General features: G+C 37.9%; 1 protein-coding gene across 1 annotated transcript in view; it reads right to left on the minus strand.

The window, feature by feature from the left end:
• Positions 1 to 7,051: 7,051 nt before the first annotated feature.
• Positions 7,052 to 20,999, minus strand: part of VPS8 (VPS8 subunit of CORVET complex) — a 478,663-nt gene continuing 464,715 nt past the window's right edge. The window contains 4 exon segments of the mRNA XM_053698746.1: positions 7,052 to 7,423; positions 7,425 to 7,458; positions 7,460 to 7,521; positions 8,741 to 8,821. Coding sequence (XP_053554721.1) covers positions 7,379 to 7,423; positions 7,425 to 7,458; positions 7,460 to 7,521; positions 8,741 to 8,821 — 222 coding nt within the window. The 3' untranslated portion in view covers positions 7,052 to 7,378.

The following is a 20,999-nucleotide window of genomic DNA, read 5'->3' on the forward strand; positions in this document are numbered from 1 at the left end:
AGGTAGTAACTCGTTGAATAGATTGTACTGACTTTCCGTATTTTGGCAGCCGTGTATTCTGTAATTTCTGAAGCCCTGATTGTAATGGCTAAATCAATTTATGATGTACCCGTGGCTTTGACTACTGAACTTTTGACAATGTTATTTATGTGTACAACCTTAATAAAAACAAATACCCCCCCCAAAAAAACAGCCAATAGGGATTGACTAATTTAAAACCAGCCAATCATGATTAATTGGGACCCCTATATATAGGGGTTCCACGCGCTTCCGGAATTTAAGTGTGCAGCGGGCTTGTAGAAGACAGCCAAAGAATAAAAGATGTGGAGGTGGCGTAAGGCTTCCACAAACATAGGCCCCGGCCCCAGGAACCGGGACAAAGATGAAGATTGCAGAGTGGGGGCGGGAGGCCACCAAATCTGCCACACAAAGATGGACCCTCACTGCCAGGAACTGAAAGGAAGAGGGCCCAATGTTGGATCAAGAGGAGCCAGATTTTCCAATGGTGAGTACAAACTTTTGGGTTTAGTTAGGGCTTTTTTTTGGTGGGTTTTTTATTTTTAAGAATAGACTTTTTTTATTGTTTTCTAGGATAGGTTTTTTAGGTAGATTTTGTTATTTGGGGGAGGGGGGTTACTTGTATTGTAGAGGGGGGTTTGTAATTGTTTTTTAAATGTAAAAGAGCACTTTAGGGGTGGGTTTTTATTTTATGGGGCATGCAGATTAGTGTAGGTATAAGGTTAACCTCTATAACACTGGCATACCCACCCGCAAGGACTAAACTACTAACCCCTATACCGCAACATACCCCAAATGCAAACTAACCTAACCCCCCATATAAAGTTCCAAAAAATAAACCTTACCCGCCACAACCTCAAACGCAATCTAACCATAGTCTACCTAACACCTAACCCCCTAAGTTAACAATTAAAAAAATCTAATAGTTTAGTACTTGCAGTGGGAATGTAGTGGTTTAGGTGTTAATAGTTTAGTACATGCAGTGGGTATATAGCGGTATATAGGGATTAATAGTTTAGTACTTGCGGTGGGTATGTGGCGGTATAGGGGTTAATAGTTTAGTACTTGCGGTGAAATATGTGGCAGTTTAGGGATTTAAAAGGATGTCATGTATAGTAAACGCCTCTCGGCGAGGCCTCTATGTTGGGAGCTTGGAATATTTTTGACCAGTTTTGCGGCGGATCCTTTAGATATTTCATTGCCTCTAAGCACTTTCGATCATCGGGGCCACGTTATGAACAAATTTTTGCCTTAACTGAAGCGGAAAAGGGATTGTCAACAGTGGAAGCTTATTTAAATTAAAACATATTTAAAATGTTTAAGAGCAGTAGAATCATTTACCCAGCCATACTCATCAATTTAATGATAAATGAAGGCATGTGCAAGAAAAACACCCTTCTTTGGTTACACCTCAAAGAAAACCTTGTGTTAGTAAACAAGACTTTATTACTTTTCATATTTGGTCCAATGCTAGGACAGTATTAATTGGTTGTCTAACAGTAATTGGTTTAAATACTGACCAAAGTCTCTTATGCTTGCATAACTGTCTATTAGATAAATTGAGGAGGTAGAGAAGGCATCAAAGTAATCTACCTCAGAATGTTCTGAACAGTAACATGAAAAGTGAGAATGCAGGAAAGTTAGAAAAAATCATTGATTGAGTTGTTAATCTTTATGTTTAAGTGTATGCCTTAGTGTGAATGAGCCCTCTGGCTGCACATTAGGTTGCAGATTAGGTACAGCAACTGTATCCACAGGCCTCTATTTATCAAGCTGTCAACCGCAAATACGCTGGAATTCCGCAGCGTATTTGTGGCGAGCCTGATTCGCCTTAGTTATCAAAGAGAGACCGTCAAAAGTAGAATTTAGTGACGTAACATACCGATCCGCCGGACTCAGTCCCGACACAGATCGATGCTTACCGTCACTCCACTACGCAAGTTAGGCACAATCTGACTACTTTTGGAAGTTATCAAGATCCTACCAGGTACGCTTGCCACTTTTCCGGCCCAGCGTACCTGGTTTTCAATCCGCCGCCCCTGGAGGCGGCAGATGCCATATGAATCAATGAGTCTGACATCAGCGGAAAGCTCATGTTCGCTTGCAGTGCCGATATCCCCCATTGATTCCTATGGGAAATGTCTACACCTAAACTCCCTAACATGTACCCCGAGTCTAAACCACCCCTAATCTGCCCCCCATACACTGCGCCACCTACATATACTTATTAACCCCTAAACCGCCTCTCCCAGGAGCCCACCGCCACTCTATATAAACGTATTAACCCCCTTAACCCCACCGCCGCTCCCGGACCCCGCCGCAACTAAATAAAGTACTTACCTCTAAAAACCGTCCCGCTCCCGACCCCGCCAGCCACCTACATTTATATTTACTAACCCTAATCTTCTGCCTCCCCCTACACCGCCGCCACCTACATATATTTATTAACCCCTAATCTGCCCCCCCTACACCGCCGCCACCTACATTATATTTATGTAACCCCTAATCTGCCCCCCCCTACACCGCCGCCACTATATTAATTTTATTAACCCCTAACACTAACACCCCCCTGAACTATAAATATTATTTTAAATTAATATAAATAAATTTACTATTATTAACTAAATTATTCCTATTAAAACTAAATACTTACCTATAAAATAAAGCCTAAAATAGCTACAATATACAGGTAGCCCTCAGTTTACGCCGGGGTTAGGTTCCAGAGGAATAGTTGTAAATCGAAACCATTGTAAAATTGAAACCCAGTTTATAATGTTAAGTCATTTGGGAAAGTGAGGGAGATAGGTTCCAGGTCCCTCTCAAAATTGGCATAAGTAACACCTAATACAGTTATTTTTAAAGCTTTGAAATGAAGACTTTAAATGCTAAACAGCATCATAAACCTAATAAAATAATAATACAACACAAAATATATAATTAAACTAAGTTAAATGAACAAAAACATTTGCTAACTGCATTATAAACCTAATAAAATAATCACACCAACACCAGACTTCACTTGCAATTTTTCTGCAAACAGTTTTTTCTATGCATTCCAATCTGGGACTGATTTATAGACAGGAAGATCTTTGTTCCTTTGAAATCTGCTCGATAGCTCAGGTCTGGTTAAACTGATTAATTTCAGCTTCCTTGGCTTTGCTGCAACACAAGCAGACAGCTCACCTACTTTGCTTATTTAATAAATGCACTGCTTCTCAATGCTTTTCAATAGCAGTCACATGACTGGAAAAAAGGTTGTTATTCTGAAACGGTGTAAATTGAAACCGTTGTAAAACGAGGGCCACCTGTAATATTATATTACATTGTAACTATTTTTTTTTTTTAAATTATCTTTTACAAGTAAAAGAGCTGATTACTTTGGGGCAATGCCCTGCATAAAAGCCCTTTTACGGGCTTATTTGTAATTTAGTGTAGGGTAGGGGATTTTATTATTTTGGGGGGCTTTTTTTATTATTATTAGGGGGATTAGAGTAGGGTGTAATTAGTTTAAAATTCTTGTCATTTTTTATTTTCTGTAATTTAGTGTTTGTTTTTTTTGTACTTTAGTTTTTATTTATTTAATTGTAGGTAATTGTAGTTAATTAATTTAATTATTGTAATTATAGTGTAGTGTTAGGTGTAATTGTAACTTAGGTAGGATTTATTTACAGGTACTTTTGCATTTATTTAGCTAGGTAGGTTATTAAATAGTTAATAACTATTTAATAACTATTCTACCTAGTTAAAATAAATACAAACTTGCCTGTAAAATAAAATTAAACCCCTAAGATAGCTACAATGTAACTATTAGTTATATTGTAGCTATCTTAGGGTTTATTTAATAGGTAAGTATTTAGTTTTAAATAGGAATTATTTATTAATATATAGTTATTTTATTTAGATGTATTTAAAATATATTTAAGTTAGTGGGTGTTAGGGTTAGACTTAGGTTTATGGGTTAATAACTTTATTATAGTGGCGGCGGTGTAGGGGGGTGCAGATTAGGGGTTAATAAATATAATGTAGGTCGCGGTGGGCTCCGGGAGTGGCGGTTTAGGAGTTAATTTATTTAGTTACGGCGGGGTCCGGGATCGGCAGGATAGGGGTTAATAACTTTATGTAGGTGGCGGCGGTATAGGGGGCGGCAGATTAGGGGTTAATAGGTATAATGTAGGTGGCGGAGGGGTCCGTGAGCGGCAGTTTAAGGGTTAATATATTTATTAGAGTTGCGGCGGGGTCTGGGAGCGGCGGTTTAGGGGTTAATAACTTTATTTAGTGGGGGCTCCTGGAGCGGCGGATTAGGGGGTAAACAGTATAGTATAGTGTGGGTAAAAAAACACAAACTAGATGTGGCGCTAATAAGCTAGGTATACTAAGGGGAGCTAAAATGATTTTACTAAGTTCATCAATACTATATTGATCAGAAAAATGCTGTAAAGTGCAATAGGTGGATATAATTTAAATAATCACTATTAAAAGTTCATCAATTTCACAAATAAATTAATTAAGAAGGAGTATAATACTAAATCCTAAAGCAATATACTAAGTCAATAAATAAGGTATTGATCAAGGTAAGGCTATAAAGTGTAATAAATAAATATAATTTAAACAATCACTATTACAAATTCTTCACTACCACAAATAAATTGATTCATAAGAAAATGTATTACTTATTAAAACGATTAAGATAATGCAAATATAAATGACTAAAAAGACATACACTAACCATCGGTGGTATTACAATAAATAAAAAATGTATAAGAGCAATAAGCCTGAAATAAAATCTTGTGAGGTAAAGAATGATGGCTCCGGTATTTAACGTCTTATCAAAATTCCAAGCTATAAAGCACAGTCTGTTAAAGGCAGTAGAAAAGGCCAATTTTCCGTTATAAAGGCAGTATAGGTAGTCAGTTTATTCCCATATAGTTGAAGCCGTTATAATGTCAATCTTGTTGTCTGTATGTAAATAACTCAGTATATTACCTGAAGATTCATCGACCACCCATCCGGTCTGACTTACTTTCAAAGTCCCGACCAAGACTCACCAAGTCTAGGTGTCCGGATCTGTCAGGCAAGCGGTATTGTGAACTTTTCCTCCGTTACAGCGTGTAACTTTTCGGCGTGTGACGTATTCCAAGTAGTCAAGTGGTCTGGCTCACCCAATCAGCTGAGGAGTTTCCTCTCTGACGATCCCAGTCCGGGAGTTTTGAATACACAGAGCGCTCTGGTAGAGTAGCGGGTGACTTCAATATTGTAGATCCGATTTCACAGATACACAGTTTAACATCTACGCGTTTCAGCCTTCAGAAGGCCTTTATATAATAGTATAGTGTGGGTGCTTAGTGACAGTATAGCAAGAAAGCTGCGAATAAGCCGAAGAGCAGCGAGATCGATGACTGTTAGTTAACAACAGTCCGCTGCTCATCGCACTGTACTTGGTGCGCGGCTTTTTGACAGCTTTCTTGATAAATTTGGCGAACGTATTCAGGTCTGTGGCGGCGATGTTAGGCGATCTTAGGCAAGCGTATTGGTGCCGGCGAATGCAGGTAAGTAGACAGCTTGATAAATAGAGGCCACAGTATGTAATACAGAAACAATTATAACATGTGACTGTGGTTATGGAGACCTGTCATAGAATACATTTCCGTAGGACATAGAGTTGATTTAACTGTAAAAAGATGACCTTATTGATTCTTAATTGCTGAGAGTACACCGGAGTATACCAAATCAACAACAAAAATATTTACCAAGGAACTAGCAACTTGTCAGAATCTTAGGTGAATTATCAGACCAGTTATTATAATTAAAATATAGGAATATAATATTAAAGACTTACTAATTTACACCTATGTCCCAATTTTATATTCCTATATCCTTTGATGGTCAGGATAGAGTAGGGGGCCAGTATTATAGATCATTTAAAAATAACTTAGAAAGGAGTGGCCAATTTTCTGTTACCTGGTACGCCTTACTAGAGGGCCAAGATATGTATACTTTTTAGAAAATGAACACTCTTAATTTGAATGAAAGAAACTTGCTGCACAGGTTTAAAAAACAAAAAACTTTTAGAAGCAACAAAAAAATTGAATGCAATGAAAGATAAGAACTTTACATACCGAGTGAATGAACGGACCTCTATCTTTAGTTAATAAGCAGACAAGCATGAAACTGCACAGCGAGACACCTGCACCCTACAGCCTGGCCTATAAATATGCATTTGAATGAGCAGAGGCAGATCAATAAAACATGAAAACATCTAACTTATATGTACACTGTGAAGTGACCACATTTTAACGTAAATGTAGTTTGCTGTGTAACAAATCTACAACTAAGTGTTGGAGCAGACTTGCTATATAATAAGTGTCAAGAGTAAATATTGAGACCTATATCTCTGAAGATTTACAAGGTGATATATATGACAATAAAAAATGAAGTTTTAATATCCCAGCTTTTATTATTTTTCTCTGCATGATTACCATTAGGTGCTAGTAGCCCGATGATTATATCTGTCATCTGCAGTTACCCTAATGGAAGTAACTCATTGGCAACAGTGCATTATTATTGCCCTCCATATTCCCCTGAAGTAAAATATAAAAAAAAGGTCCTGACAAGTCCTTGACAAAGTAAAAATCAGTAGTTTTTTTTATGTTTGGAGGTCAGGTATTTAATTATGTTCTATAGCAGCAGAGGCAAAATCTAATTTCAATAAGGAAAAATGGAGCATACATATGAAAGGAATTCATAATTTTATGACACTTTACGGAAGTTGTTAACAGTGCATACGCAAATTTTGCAATTTGTTGGGGTGGATGGTATTTCACAGTAACTATAAATATTTTTATACACACACACCGCATCCCTCGCACATACACGCACCCTCGCACATACACACACACTACACCACACATACACGCACCTCACACACACACGCATACCTCGCACATACACGCACCCTCACACACACACGCACCCTCACACATACACGCACACATTCACATACACACAACCTCACACACACACACAACCTCACACACACGCAACCTCACACACACACGCATCCTCGCACATACACGCACCCTCGCACATACACACACACTAACCACACATACACGCTGATTGAGGAATGTCAGCAAAAGACACATGGAATCCTCTGGATATACTTCTTGCACTTAAATCACTCATTCTGTCAGGCACATGTAAACTGTCCAGATGTTCACCACAGTTCCATTTGATGAAAAAAAAATCAAAATATAAAAAAGCAGGATTTTGTATATTCTGAGGGATGTTTCCTTTGTAGCATGAAAACCGTCACGGAAATGCTCCACTCCATAAGGAATGGGATACTGCTACATGCCTGGAGTCAGTCGTCGATGAAAGGTGGAGGGGCAAGGTGCAGCTTGAAGTTTCTCATTCTGAAAGACACTGCAGGCCGAGTGGGACGTATGGTAAGTGGTAGGTTTCTCTGGGCCATGTGGATCGACATAGCTCGGTTAAGAGAGCCAGCTGCAAGAGAGCAGAGGGTTAAATAAATTTACACTTGTCGGCAAGTGGCCTTGTATTTAGAAGCATCCAATATCCAGCATCTTTGTGCAAAAAACACATAAACAAACAATGGAAATTGCTCAGAAATATCACAGCTAAATATTGTCCCGTGACCTGTAGCCAAACAGTTTCATTAAGTCAAAAAATGATCTAGAGGATAGAAATACCTGAATTTCAGTCTCCAGAAACAGGGAAACTACTGCCTTGATGAAAAATAGTTTAAATATACATATTGAGTCTACTAGTGTGACTGTTGTGTCAAATTATTAACTGAAAACTACAAATGTAAAAGAGGGGAGTCTCACCTACAGTAGAACTGATTATCTTTCTAATCATCATGACTTCAACCTCCAATTTCAATTGCAATGCCCTTTTATTTTTATAGTGTATTTTGGCATTCATTTGAGAATAATCTCTGTACTGGATGATTTGGGAACATTTGAAAACAAATATTGCTGTATCATCCAATAGAGTGACTTCTCAAGATATATTTTAAAAGGCATATAATATTTTATCATGGAATACACTCTAAAACTGCTGCTACCAACCTTTTATGCTTTGCAACGCTATGTGAATTTTTTAAATCCAGGCAACAAATTAGTAGCATATTTCATGAAAAAACTGTGAGCAAAAAACTCGTCGTCCTTTTTACGTGCAAACAGTAACAGTATATAGTGATATGTTTTTTTTTTTTTTTTTAATAGAAACTTTAATATGAAATGCTGGTCCCATAAAAACATATAATATAGTGGCAATGTTAATTTTGATGTAATAAAATGAAGACTGAAAATACTACTATAGAAAAAAAGTATTTTCACTACAGATTTGCTGTTTTGATTACAAACACTGAAACCCTTGGAAGACCACTGCTCCTTAACTGGTCCGCATGCCTTCTGAGCCTGCAGACATCAATCCGCCCGATCCTGTACGATCGGGTTGATTGACACCCCCACTGGCTGCCGATTGGCCGCAAATCTGCAGGGGGCGGAATTGCCAAGTAGCTCATCAGAACTGCTTGTGCAATATTAAATGCCGACAGCGTATGCTGTCGGCATTCAGTGATGTCTGCCAGACATTGGTAAATCGGCTCCTATACATCTGAGAAAGGACATGGACTGGTAAAGTGTGTTTGCTGTATAATGTTCCTAGAGCAATATAAATAGATGGCAACTTGTTATACCCTTGAGGTTCCTCTGTACTGAAGACATAGCTGTTCAAATGCCTGTAGCTGTTGAGGGTCCAGGTTTTGTTCAGAATTTGACTGTAAAACAAAAAAACACATGATCTCAGGGAATGGTGCCACAAATACTAAATGGTAAAATAAGCAACTTGATAACATTTTATTATATATAAATTAATCAAATTAGAGAAGGAAAGCAACTAAAGATTTGAAATCTCCAAAATGACCTACTTTGTAGTTATAACCTTTTTTTTGGATCACATGCAAAAACACTTTAAAGTAGCATTAAATGAATGGACTGTCTTGGGTAGGAGTGCAAGTTTGCATGTGTGAGATTTGCAATATCATAGGAAGGATTCAATTATAAAAAACTTGTAATAGCAAAATCAGCTTCTTATAATTGTCTTCTTTATAACATCTTAAATTGCAAGCCTGGCAAAATTAAAGTATAAAGTTTTCAAGTACTATACTTAACAGGAAAACAAAACAGACCGCAAAGTTCTAGTTTTACCTATGAATGTGAAAAAAGCTTATTTATGAAATGCTGCCAAAAATCAGAAAGGGTAGTTTGTACACATACTTTTACTCTTCTTGCCCCCTCCCGAAATCTCCAGCAAACTGCAATATATAAAAACCATTTCTTTCACTATAAACCTGAGCTTCTTCCTGGGCTAAACAACATACACCATTTCTGTGTTGTTATGGAAACCATCCTTCTCTCCTGCCCCTCTCTCCAGGAATCCCTCCTCAATTTCCTTTTCTCTCTCAAGCTCTCTACAGAAAGATGACTCCCGACACACTCAGCTTGTTTTGGAGTCAGAGCTGTAACTTTTTCCTCAAGTTTTTTCAGAAATCTCTTAATCCAAGAAGTTACAGATAATTATAAGTAATATGAAAACATACATATCCACAAATACTTAGATAAGGAAACTACAATTATAGCATGTACCACCAAGCCTTCATCAGTTGTTGAGATAGACAGTCAGACATTGCCATAACTAATGAGATTGATAGACAAGAGCCACTTAAATTATGTCAGTACATGAAAAAAATGCTTTACATCTGAATGACACTCGTAAATAAATATAGGCTAGACACCAGTCTAATGTAATCCCAAGGGCCACAGACAAGTTTGTTCCTAGTTAATATTGAGGGTCAAAATGTGTTGGGGGAAAACCAACAATAAGCCATTTTCATAATGTTGTAAGAAACTTTTTTTTTACATCCTTATATGAAACAATAAAAACTGTTTATGTACTCCTTATTAAAGGGACAGTCTACTCCAGAAAGATATCCTTTTATTACCCATTCCCCAGTTTTGCATGACTAACACTGTTATATTTATACACTTTTTACCTCTGTAATTACCTTGTATCAAAGCCTCTGCAGACAGCCCCCTTATTTCAGTTCTTTTTGAAAGACTTGTATTTAGTCAATCAGTGCTGATTCCTAGGTAACTCACAGGAGTGAGCACAATGTTATCTATAAGACACACATGAACTAGCGCTGTCTACCTTGTGAATAAACTGTCAAAATGCCCTGATAGTAAGAGGTGGCCTTTAAGGGCTTAGCAATTAGCACATGAGCCTTCCTATGTTTAGCTTCCAACAAAGAATACCAAGGGAACAAAGCAAATGTTATGATAAAAGTAAATTGGGAAGTTGTTATAAAATTGGATGCCCTACCTGAATCTTGAAAGTTTGATTTTGACTAGACTGTCCCTTTAAATAAGACATCTTGTCAATGATCTAGGAAGGGATTCTGAAACTGATCTCAAGATTTCAAGATCACCAACTTGTGAAGGCAACAATCAAGGTGAAAATTAGCTGCAGCTGGATTCAATCTTCAAACTTGCTTGCTAGGTAAGCCCAGCAAATCATTAAACTACTACAGCTGGCTTGGCAGAAAGAGTCTGCCCTCCCTAAGTCTCTCTTATTTGTTTGAGCACAATACAAAGGTAATAATGATATTCTGTCCCAGGGCCATATATACATTTTTAACAGTTAAAAGTGCAGACAAATATAGCTATATGAGAGTCTATGGCCCCTATTTATGAAAGTCTGGCGGACCTGATCCGACAGGGCGGATCAGGTCCGCCAGACCTCGCTGAATACGGCGAGCCATACGCTCGCCGTATTCAGCATTGCACCAGCAGCTCACAAGAGCTGCTGGTGCAACGCCGCCCCCCAATCGGCCGCCAGCAGGGGGTGTCAATCAACCCGATCATAACTCGATCGGGTTGATTTCCGGCGATGTCTGTCCGCCTGCTCAGAGCAGGCAGACAGGTTATGGAGCAGCGGTAGGAGCTTGATAGATAGGTCCCTATATATATATATATATATATATATATATATATATAAATTGCGTGCAAAAGCAAGGGGAATAGTGACTCTCTGTCCCAGGGCTACACATACACATATATAGATACATTTTTAACATTTTAAAGATCCCATAATCAAAGCTATATGAGTTTCTATATAAAAATATAAAACATACTTACCCATAGACAATCGTCCACCATCAAGCAAGTAGCGGACAGCCAAACCAGTACTGAAACATACAGTATCAGCAGAAGTCATGGAATAGGAGTATAATGTAGATGTGTAAAGGGAGGTAGAAGACAAGTCCCTGCTACCGAATTTACAGAGGGCCTATATAGGATTTCCCATGAGGCAAAACCATTGCATCACAAACCATACTCCAAATACATCCCTCTGACAAGCACTCTACTCTGAGGAAAACCGGGCTTTAACATACACTGAAAACCCTTATACTGAAGAAATCATGCAACCATCTTCATGCTTCCACCTCCAACAGAGGCAAAGTAAAGACTAAGACTATGTGTAAGGTGGGGCGGGTTTATAGGACTCTTGGGGTTTGGGAGACTTAGCCCCCTCCTAGTGGTAGGAATGTATATACCATGAGTAATGGATCGAGGACTCTTGCCACCTCTAGGAAAGAAATTGCATGTCCTACCCTAAATCATGAAAGTTTGATTTTGACTAGACTGTCCCTTTAAATAAGACCTGTTGTCAAAATATCTTGGAAGGGATTCTATAACTGTTTTCAAGATTTTAAGATCACCTAATAATAACAAAACACAATCAAGGAATTCAGAGGCGAATCATACAGTTCTGGCCATTATTTGGACTGATGAGACCAGTAAAATAAAAATTGTTGCTGACTTAAAATTTGAAACAGATAATGTTCTCAGTAATTAAAGTGGTGCTAATACTTAAGTAAGTATGATCATTGGAAAAAAAAATGTAATCGTGGAAATTGTTTTGAATATGCAAAACTTTAGACTGGTTATTCATAACATCTGTTTTTTCTTGCTTAATGCTGACTTCAGATCGTAATTCTTCAGTTTTTTCTTTTTCTATGAATCAGCTATCCAGAAAGAACTCCAAGATTCAAGTAATTCTAACGGAATGCTATGAATATTCTCTGTCTGAATACAGAGAAAAAAAAATATATCTTCCATACCTTATGATGAATTTTTCTGGTAACCAGCTTGCAAGCTTGAATCAAGTTCTCTATTAGGAAAATCAGAGAAACCTCTCTGTGAAAGAACTAAGTGTTCAATCACCAAGCAGTAAGATTGAGTGATGAAGGATTTTGATAAAGGAATGGCCCTTGAGATAAAATATCTGGGCGTTGAGGAAAACGCCACAGGGGCCTGATGGACATCTGAAGCAGATGGGCATATCACATCCTGTGAGGCCAAGCAGAAGCTATTATGATTGTTGACATTTGCTCTTGTTGGACCTGACTAATCACTCTCAGAAGAACAATTTGAGGAAACAGATTAACTAGATGAAATGGTCAAGGAGCTGATAGTGCATCTATGAATACTGCCTGAGGGTCCCTCAATCTCAAGCCCTATTTTGAACATTTGTGGTTGAGGTGAAAGTCATCAAATCAATTTCTGGAGACCCCAGCGACACACTATCTGATCGAAGATCTACTGATTGATGGGCTATACCCAGAATGTAGAGTCTGAGGCTCAAACAATCCGCTTTCCAATTGTTGACTCCAGGAATGACGGATGAAGAAAACATCCCCTGAAAAACTTGAAAAGAGTATATTCACTAGGAAAGAGAATCTCTGTCGACTCTAGATGGATTAAATCAGAGGTGGTCTCCATTCCACTGCCTGGGCATACATAAATGCAGTGGAGCGCAAATAAAACCTGGCAAATTAAATGGCATCTGAAGCTGCCACTATCAGACCCACAACCTCCATATACTGAGCCACAGAATCCTGGTAAAGACCTGGCAAGCTTACTGTAGTTTGAGCTAGAGTAGATCTGTCACAAATAGTCTCATGGAGACTGAGTCTATGATCACTCTCAGGAAAGAAACCCTCGAGCAAGGAGTCAACAAATATTTTGTGACGTTGACTCTCCAGCCATGACTATGAAGAAACCAGAGTAGATCTCTGTATTAGCGGCCACTACAGGTGAAAAGGGAGCTTGAACCAAAATACTGTCCAAGTAAAAAGTCACAGCAAAAGGATAGAAGAGAACCGAGAACCTTGGTAAAAGTCCTAGGAACTGTAGCAAGACCAAAGGGAGAGCTACAAATAGATAATCTTTGTCCAGGAAAGCAAAACAAAGAAAGCAGAGATGACCTTTGTGTATATAAATGTGTGGGTAAGCATCCCACAAGTTGTCAAAAACTTACCCTGAAAAACTAGAGGAAGGATTAATCTGATAGTTTCCATCTTGAAGGATGGACCCTAAGAATGGGTCTGATCGTTCCTTCATTCGAACAATAAAGAGATTGGAATACAATTCCCTCTCGTGCTCTGATGCAGGAACAGGAACAATCACTCCCATATTATCCAGATCCTGAACACACCTGAAGGAATTCTGTCTGCTTTTCTGGTCTCTGATACATGAGAAAGAAGAAATCTCTCTCGAGAAGGCCAGAGACCAAAAACCTATACTGTACCCCTGAGAAATAATTTCCATTACCCAGAAATTCTGAACAAACTGAAGACACAGGCCTTTTTAAAAAGGCTTAACCTGCCACCTCCCAGCAAAGAGTATGGATTGGGGCTGCACCTTCATGCAGATTAGGCATTGAAAGGTGACTTCTTGTTTTGCTTAGCCTACATTACAGACTGGATTGGGTTTCCAGGTAGACTTGGAGGAATTCAGTTTGTGCAAGGAATCAGATTTTGATTCCCTGGCTTGAAGAAGGATTCTAAAACCGGTGCCCAGCTTTACTCTTAGCCCTAAATGTATTATCCTGAGGCAAAAAGGCTGCCTTGAACACCTGTGATAGTGGAAATTATAGAATCCAAAGCCCAGACCAAACAAGAATCTTACCTTTTAAATGCAGCGTAAGGAGTTCTCAACTTAGATACTGCCGTTCGGGCAGACCACAACTTCAACCATAAGGCTTCTTTGGCAAGAACAAGGCTGTATTGTTTGCATTAAGGTGGATACGTTTAATGATAGCATCACAAATAAAGATTGAACTCTCTTTAATCAGCGACACTATAGAGAACTGCTGTACCTGTCACACAAGCAGTACCCACAGCTGGTTGAAACAACAAACTACCCTGTAGGAAAGCCTGAAAGAAAACGTTCCAGCATCCTATCCCCATAGGCTCTCTGAAGGAAGCACGGTCCTCTAGAGCAGGGTTCTTCAAACTTATTCCCAAGACCCAGTGCCATAATACCACATACCTTTGTGACCCTATTTTTATGCTTTGTCTGAGATAATATACAGCAAGATAACTGCAATTTTTGGCAAAGTGACTAACATGGTGTGTACTTTATTCCTGATTGTAGTCAAACTTGAAAGTGTTGTAAACAAATACACACACCACACACTCTCATACAACAAACACACCCTAGACACACACCACACACTCTCATACAGCGCCCCCCCCCAAATAACACACACATTCAAACAGCACACATAGCACACACTCTCATACAACAAACACACACAGCACACTCCAAATAGCACACACAAACACACACCCCATATAACACACATACCATACACACTCTCAAATAACACATACACATGCCATGCACCCCAAATAACACATACTTTCAAATAGCACACATACCCCCCTTACACACACACTCATATAACACACCCCATATAACACACATATTCAAATAGCACACATACCACACACACTAAATTTCAAATAACACAAACACACACCACACACCCCAAATAACACACACATTAAAAAAGCACACATACCACACACAAACACACTCTCATATAACACACACACCACACCCTCCAAATAACACACACATTAAAATAGCACACATACCACACACACACACATTAAAATAGCACACATACATACACAATAACACACACATTAAAATAGCACACATACCACACACACACTTATATAAAACGCACACACCCACACTTATATAAACACACACACCAGACACAAGTCGCAACCCAGTAAACATTGTGTTGCTACCCAGTAATGGGTCCTGACCTGTAGTTTGAAGAACCCTGCTCTAATGCAAGAGATACTTAAAGCTCTGGTGTATGATGTCTTTGCCTCCTCCTTGTGGCCAGGTGATGAATAACCAACAGTAAGGAATTGTGGACTCTCACCACCATAGAAAGAAATAAACCTCTCGATAATGTACCAACCTTGTAGAAAACCCTGTACAAAAGGTACCTCATAACCCAGAGAAATAAATGTAGTCTAAAAAATCAAGAATTATGAAGCATACATAAACAAACACAACAATGGATTTCATATAAAAATCCAAATCAAGCTATTGTTATGTCAGGTTCCCTTAAGTATGGATATTATGAAGAAATAAAAAAGATTCTCATTTAATACATTTCACAATAGAGAAGCCTTCCAATTAATCTCTGCAGTTTAATCATTCCCATGAAAGGATACTATGCCATTGTTTGCTACAAAGAATAATACATTTCAAAATACATAGATCAATAAACGATCACATATAAGTCTAACATCTGTCATTCTATGACCCTACTTTACACTGAGCCTTGATTTAATATACATCCTTTCCAAATGATGGGCTGCACTACATTTTTTTTTCATTCTCATTGGTCTGGTGAACAAAACTTAGAAATGTATTAAAGCAGAAGAAAACCTCAGAAAAAAATGAATCGCTTAAACTACTTGCACGTTTATTTTAATTACATTTTAAGAGCTTATTATCTTGAGGGCATATGTTGATAAGGCCTGTGAATAAACTCGTATCCCGTACAAGTCCAGTGAGGTCATACACAATATTGCCAGTGCTGCCTTGGCATGTGTATTAATAATATGGAGACAAAGAATGAGGGCTGGAAAAGTGGGTGGGGCATATACTAACTATATAAAAGCACTGGATATATGCATTGTGCTCAATGGTCCTTATCTCAGAATAGGTTGAGTTAGAAGATCTACTCTGTTGGAAGTGGTCATAAATACATTTATTTAAAGAACTGCAAATACTTCTACTTGGTGCTTCTGGATTTTCTTCAGTATTCTGATGATGATTACAAAGGGGATAATAGCACTGTCTGTTTATCAGTAGTGCAGGAGACAAATTAGCTAAGTAGTTAGAGAAAAAAGCAAAAATGTGCTGCATTGAGTAAGTTAAGTGAATGATGTACACTAGAGAGAAGGATGATGTAGCTGTTCAATAGTGGAATAGGAAAGACAAACCCATTACCCAAGGACAGGTGAGTGATAGATAAAATGTAGCCCAATGTATTCTTTAGCTTTGGACAGCCAAACAGTACCTGCAGGCAGTGCTAGAGTTTACTGAATGTCTCCCTCATGCACATGAAAGTCTAAAAGTTACTTTAGTGATAATGTGATGCTCTGTTGCTATCATAATACTGTGCCATGCTAGGCATGAAAGGATTAAGAAGAGAAGAGACATATTTCTGAAAGTACTTCCCACTCCAGTCCAGGGTAGCCTTCACAGGGCTTTGGCTGAAACATTATGCAAAGCATGCAAATTACCCAAGACACATTAAGAACTGGATTTCCAGTGGAGTGCAATTGTTAATGAGGATTCTTGTTATGTTGCACTTGGCCTCACAAAATACATAACACTCCAGTGGGTGTTACAAGTTATTGGTTAAAATATTCAACCAAAGCATTTTAATGTGCCTGATAAATAGAGCACCCCTACAATTTCAATAATACTTTGCGGTAGTTGCACACTCATTGCGCACAGTTTACAGTTTTACAGTTATTGGTTAAATTTTGAGCTTGCACGCAGCAACCCATTCTTATTTAACACTTTTAAATCCCTGGTATACCTTAGCGCTTGGTTTTGAGCATTAAAATATACCTTAAAATGCTACAGAATAAATGAAAAACTTCACTACCTGAGTGGAATTTTTGTGATTGGTTTGCGTATTAATGTTATCCGACATAAATAATTTTAACTTGGTCCCTCATAGAAAACTATCACGCATTCAATCTATCCATCATGAGTACTGTAGTGAACAACATAATACTGCTTGCGTTATGAATAATAACCATTTACTTAATAGCGGTGCAAAATACTCCACTTGTAATTAAGTATCTCATAGAGCTCCCTAATATATACAGTAAACCTGGTGAGGGTTAATCTTAAATATCTGCTTCACAGAATCTTGTCCTAAGAGCAAAGAATTTAGCTGAGAGTTAAAGTCAAAATGAAAACTGAAAGTGCATAACATGGTTTTTACTATACATAGATGTTTTATGGATTTAGTATAAGTTTCCTTTGAGGAAAGAAGCTTAATCAGTTATTAGCTTCATACTTTGCTGAGCCAATAATATAAGGGTAAAAGATATTAAAAACACTTTCCCGCATTTATAAAGGCCATTTATCAAGCCTTAATGGTCAGGGTTAAGTACCAACTCAGTTTAGGGATTACATATGCTTTTTTACACATTCAGCATATTGTGTTAATATGGGGGGGGCATAAGACCAGACAAGGACAAGATATTCTCTGTCCATCCATTCTGTTTAGTAGACTGCAATAAAAAGAATGATGACTGTCAATCAAGGTGGGCTTTTTTAAGAATGTGTAATAGCTTCAGAAAACATATAGGTCATGATGACGAGTGAAGCGGTATCTTGCTCGTGCGTTAACTTTTCTAGAAATAAGCTTTTTGTGCGCATATTGGGTAGTGCACTTTATTAAATATGAATATTGCATAAATATGCTTTTTCATGTTTATATCTACTTGACTGAAAAGGGCTCCAATTAACTTCTATGTATGTGATATATGCCAAATGTCTGGGAATATATATTTAGAGGATCGTTTTTGTCCCCAGATATTTGGCATATATCACAGTATGTGAACAGATTTGATTTATATGTATTATCCAGTTTTGGATACACAGGGCGTTTGAGCCGATGGTCGTTATGGATAGGTATCATTCCCTGCAACACATAACAATATAGTTGCTTTCATGCTTATATTACATATAAGTGTTCTTTATATAACATCACTAGAAGTCAAAAATTGTAGGTGTAGAATCGCATAACAAGGTTGCTTTGAGGGAAGATTGCGCAATTGATGAGCTGGTATGCCTGGGGGCGCTTCTCGCCGCATTGTTGTTGTTTTGCTATGTTTCCATGGTAACCTGTGAGCCGCCTATTGATTGGTTAATGCCTCTCTGTGACAGAGTGTGTCACTTTCGGTATCACGGACTGAATGGCGATGCCTCTGCGGCTACAGCTGCGCCTGTTAGAAACATCCCAAATGAATCGTAATGGGTAGTAGCTAGCGTTTTGCTGCTATGTAACATATGTCATATTGTAGTTCTTATAGTATATAGAGGATTACAGTGGCATATTCTGTCTAATATAATATTGATTTAATCAGAAGTGAGCTCATTCTTACTAATGTTGTATTGTCAAACTCGTATGGGATGTGGGACTGCAGATTCCTTTGTTTCAAGCTATCCATGTTTCTCCTGTGTCCTCTGTAAAGTCACATCACTATGCTGATTAGCACTAATGAGTAAGGTATACTCGGATTGTATATGAATAATTTCACTATGGTGATTATTTATATGACGCTAGTGGTTACCATGACCACCGTTTAATGGCGTTTTTTTTTTTGTCTAATTGGGGGTGGGGGTTAATATATGTTTGGCCATAAAGGCATTGCTGTTTTGTATCACTTGTGTCTGAGGAAGGGGATGAAAAATTCCCGAAAACGTTACACTTTTATCACAGTAAATCTGATTTTGAATCATCAGTGAGTGCAAGTTTTTCTTTTGCTACTATGTATTTACTAGCACCATGGTAGATCAAGGAAAGTGAGAGTGCACATCCTGGCTATGTATATATATATATATATAGTAATATATATATATATTTATATATATTAATATATATATAATATATATATATATATATGTGTGTGTATTTATATTAGAACATATATATGTAATTTTTTCCTAACACCTGATACCATCATATCTTTGAGCCCTTGTAACTTTTTTTATGCAATATTCTTTATTTAAATAATCTTTTAATCAGATAGTGTAACTGTTTTGAGTGTAACTGTTACTGTTAAATGTATTTTTGATGTGAATTTTTTATGTGTTTTTTTTCTCTCATGTAAGAATTAACCAGAGCTCTGAGGTTGCGGTAATCTTTCTCTAGTGTAAATTGCGATTGTGCTTACGCGTTCACATTTACTATCACATCGTGAGAAACAGTTAGGCACGCCACTCGGAATCTGGCCCATAGTGCACAAAGAAAGGCGCAGAAGTAGGCAACAACAGACAAAATCCTAAAAGACAGAAATAAAAAGGGGAATACATAACCATTAAGAGCAGACCACACGCGGACAGAGAGAAAAAACAACAAGATAACAGTAACAATAGAAATATATTGTAAAATACTTTGTATATGAAAAATAACAGAAACATTCAGGCAGACACCCTTATGCAGACACCCTCAGGAATATAGAGCATAACATGTCTCCTTGTATTGATGTCAAGATTACACATGTATATCTTGTTAACAGTAAAATGCAAGCTTAGCTCATCAGCCTGTGCCCTGTATATATTTTCCTTTCTTGAGGATTACTGCAGGGGAGGGGCTCTATGTCATCAATAAACAACGACATAAAGACAAGTTGCTCTACAGCAAATATAATTACATTGTCTCAGGTGAGACTCGGATACTTCTCTAGAGCAGTGATTTTTACCTTTTTTTGCCGTGGCACACTTTTTTTACATTAAAAAATCCTGTGGCACACCACCATCCCAAAATTTAAAAAAAATCACACATTGTATCCAAATTACAGCTTATATATATACACATACACCACAAACACACACATACTGTACTGTATTGTGCTGTTATGCCATGCCTCCTACCAAACTACCCCTGCACTGGGAGTAAAAAACAAGCAAAAGTTTAAAAAATATGTCACACTGTTGTCAATCTGCCGTGGCCACCTGAGGATCTCTCACGGCACACTTAGTGTGCCACGGCACACTGGTTGAAAAACAACCGCTCTAGAGTCCTCAACTGTGCAGCAAAGAACGAGCTTCTGTAAGAATCTGAAAGCAAAGTCGGAGCATAAAACAGAAGCTAATCCACTGACTATTGCAAATGTCAAAGCCACGCAGCAACAAAAAACATTCTGGTCTTAGTATAAGGTTTGGCAAAACAAATGTTCTCAAATCTGTATAGGCTCAGGTGTTGGAAATTGTTTGTTTTTTGGGTGTGTATCACATAGCACTTATAAGTCTTCCTTTTACCTTGTGTGTAAACCTTTGTCTTTATTGTAATGTGATCATCTAATGGAGTGCACAGAACACACATATAGCACACATTTGAAACATGGATTTTTTTGACATACCATTATCTAACTTCTATAGCAACACAAATAAATGTCTTGATTTACCGTTACCGGAAGGTTTGGTCTTCCTTTGTAATGCACAGCACTGTGGAACCATTGTATTTATATAATTAAAGTAAATGTAAATTTTCACGAATGAAAGACTTGGTTTTAAAAATACTATTAAAAACAGGGGTAGTTTCATTCATGAAAGTTTACATTGCAGCCATTTTAAAAAATACTTACCTTTTCTTCCTTGCAAGCGTCGGAGCAGCAATTCTGCCCTCCCTCAGATCATCTCTTCATACGTCAGAAATGAAGAATCTGGCTTCCTCCAATAACGGCTTCCCCCCTGAGGCATGCTGTGATTGGAGGAAGCCGGATTCGTAATTTCTAACAAAAATATAAATTATGCTTACCTGATAAT

Source organism: Bombina bombina, chromosome 1 (genome assembly GCF_027579735.1).
Source record: "Bombina bombina isolate aBomBom1 chromosome 1, aBomBom1.pri, whole genome shotgun sequence".
NCBI lineage: Eukaryota > Metazoa > Chordata > Amphibia > Anura > Bombinatoridae > Bombina > Bombina bombina.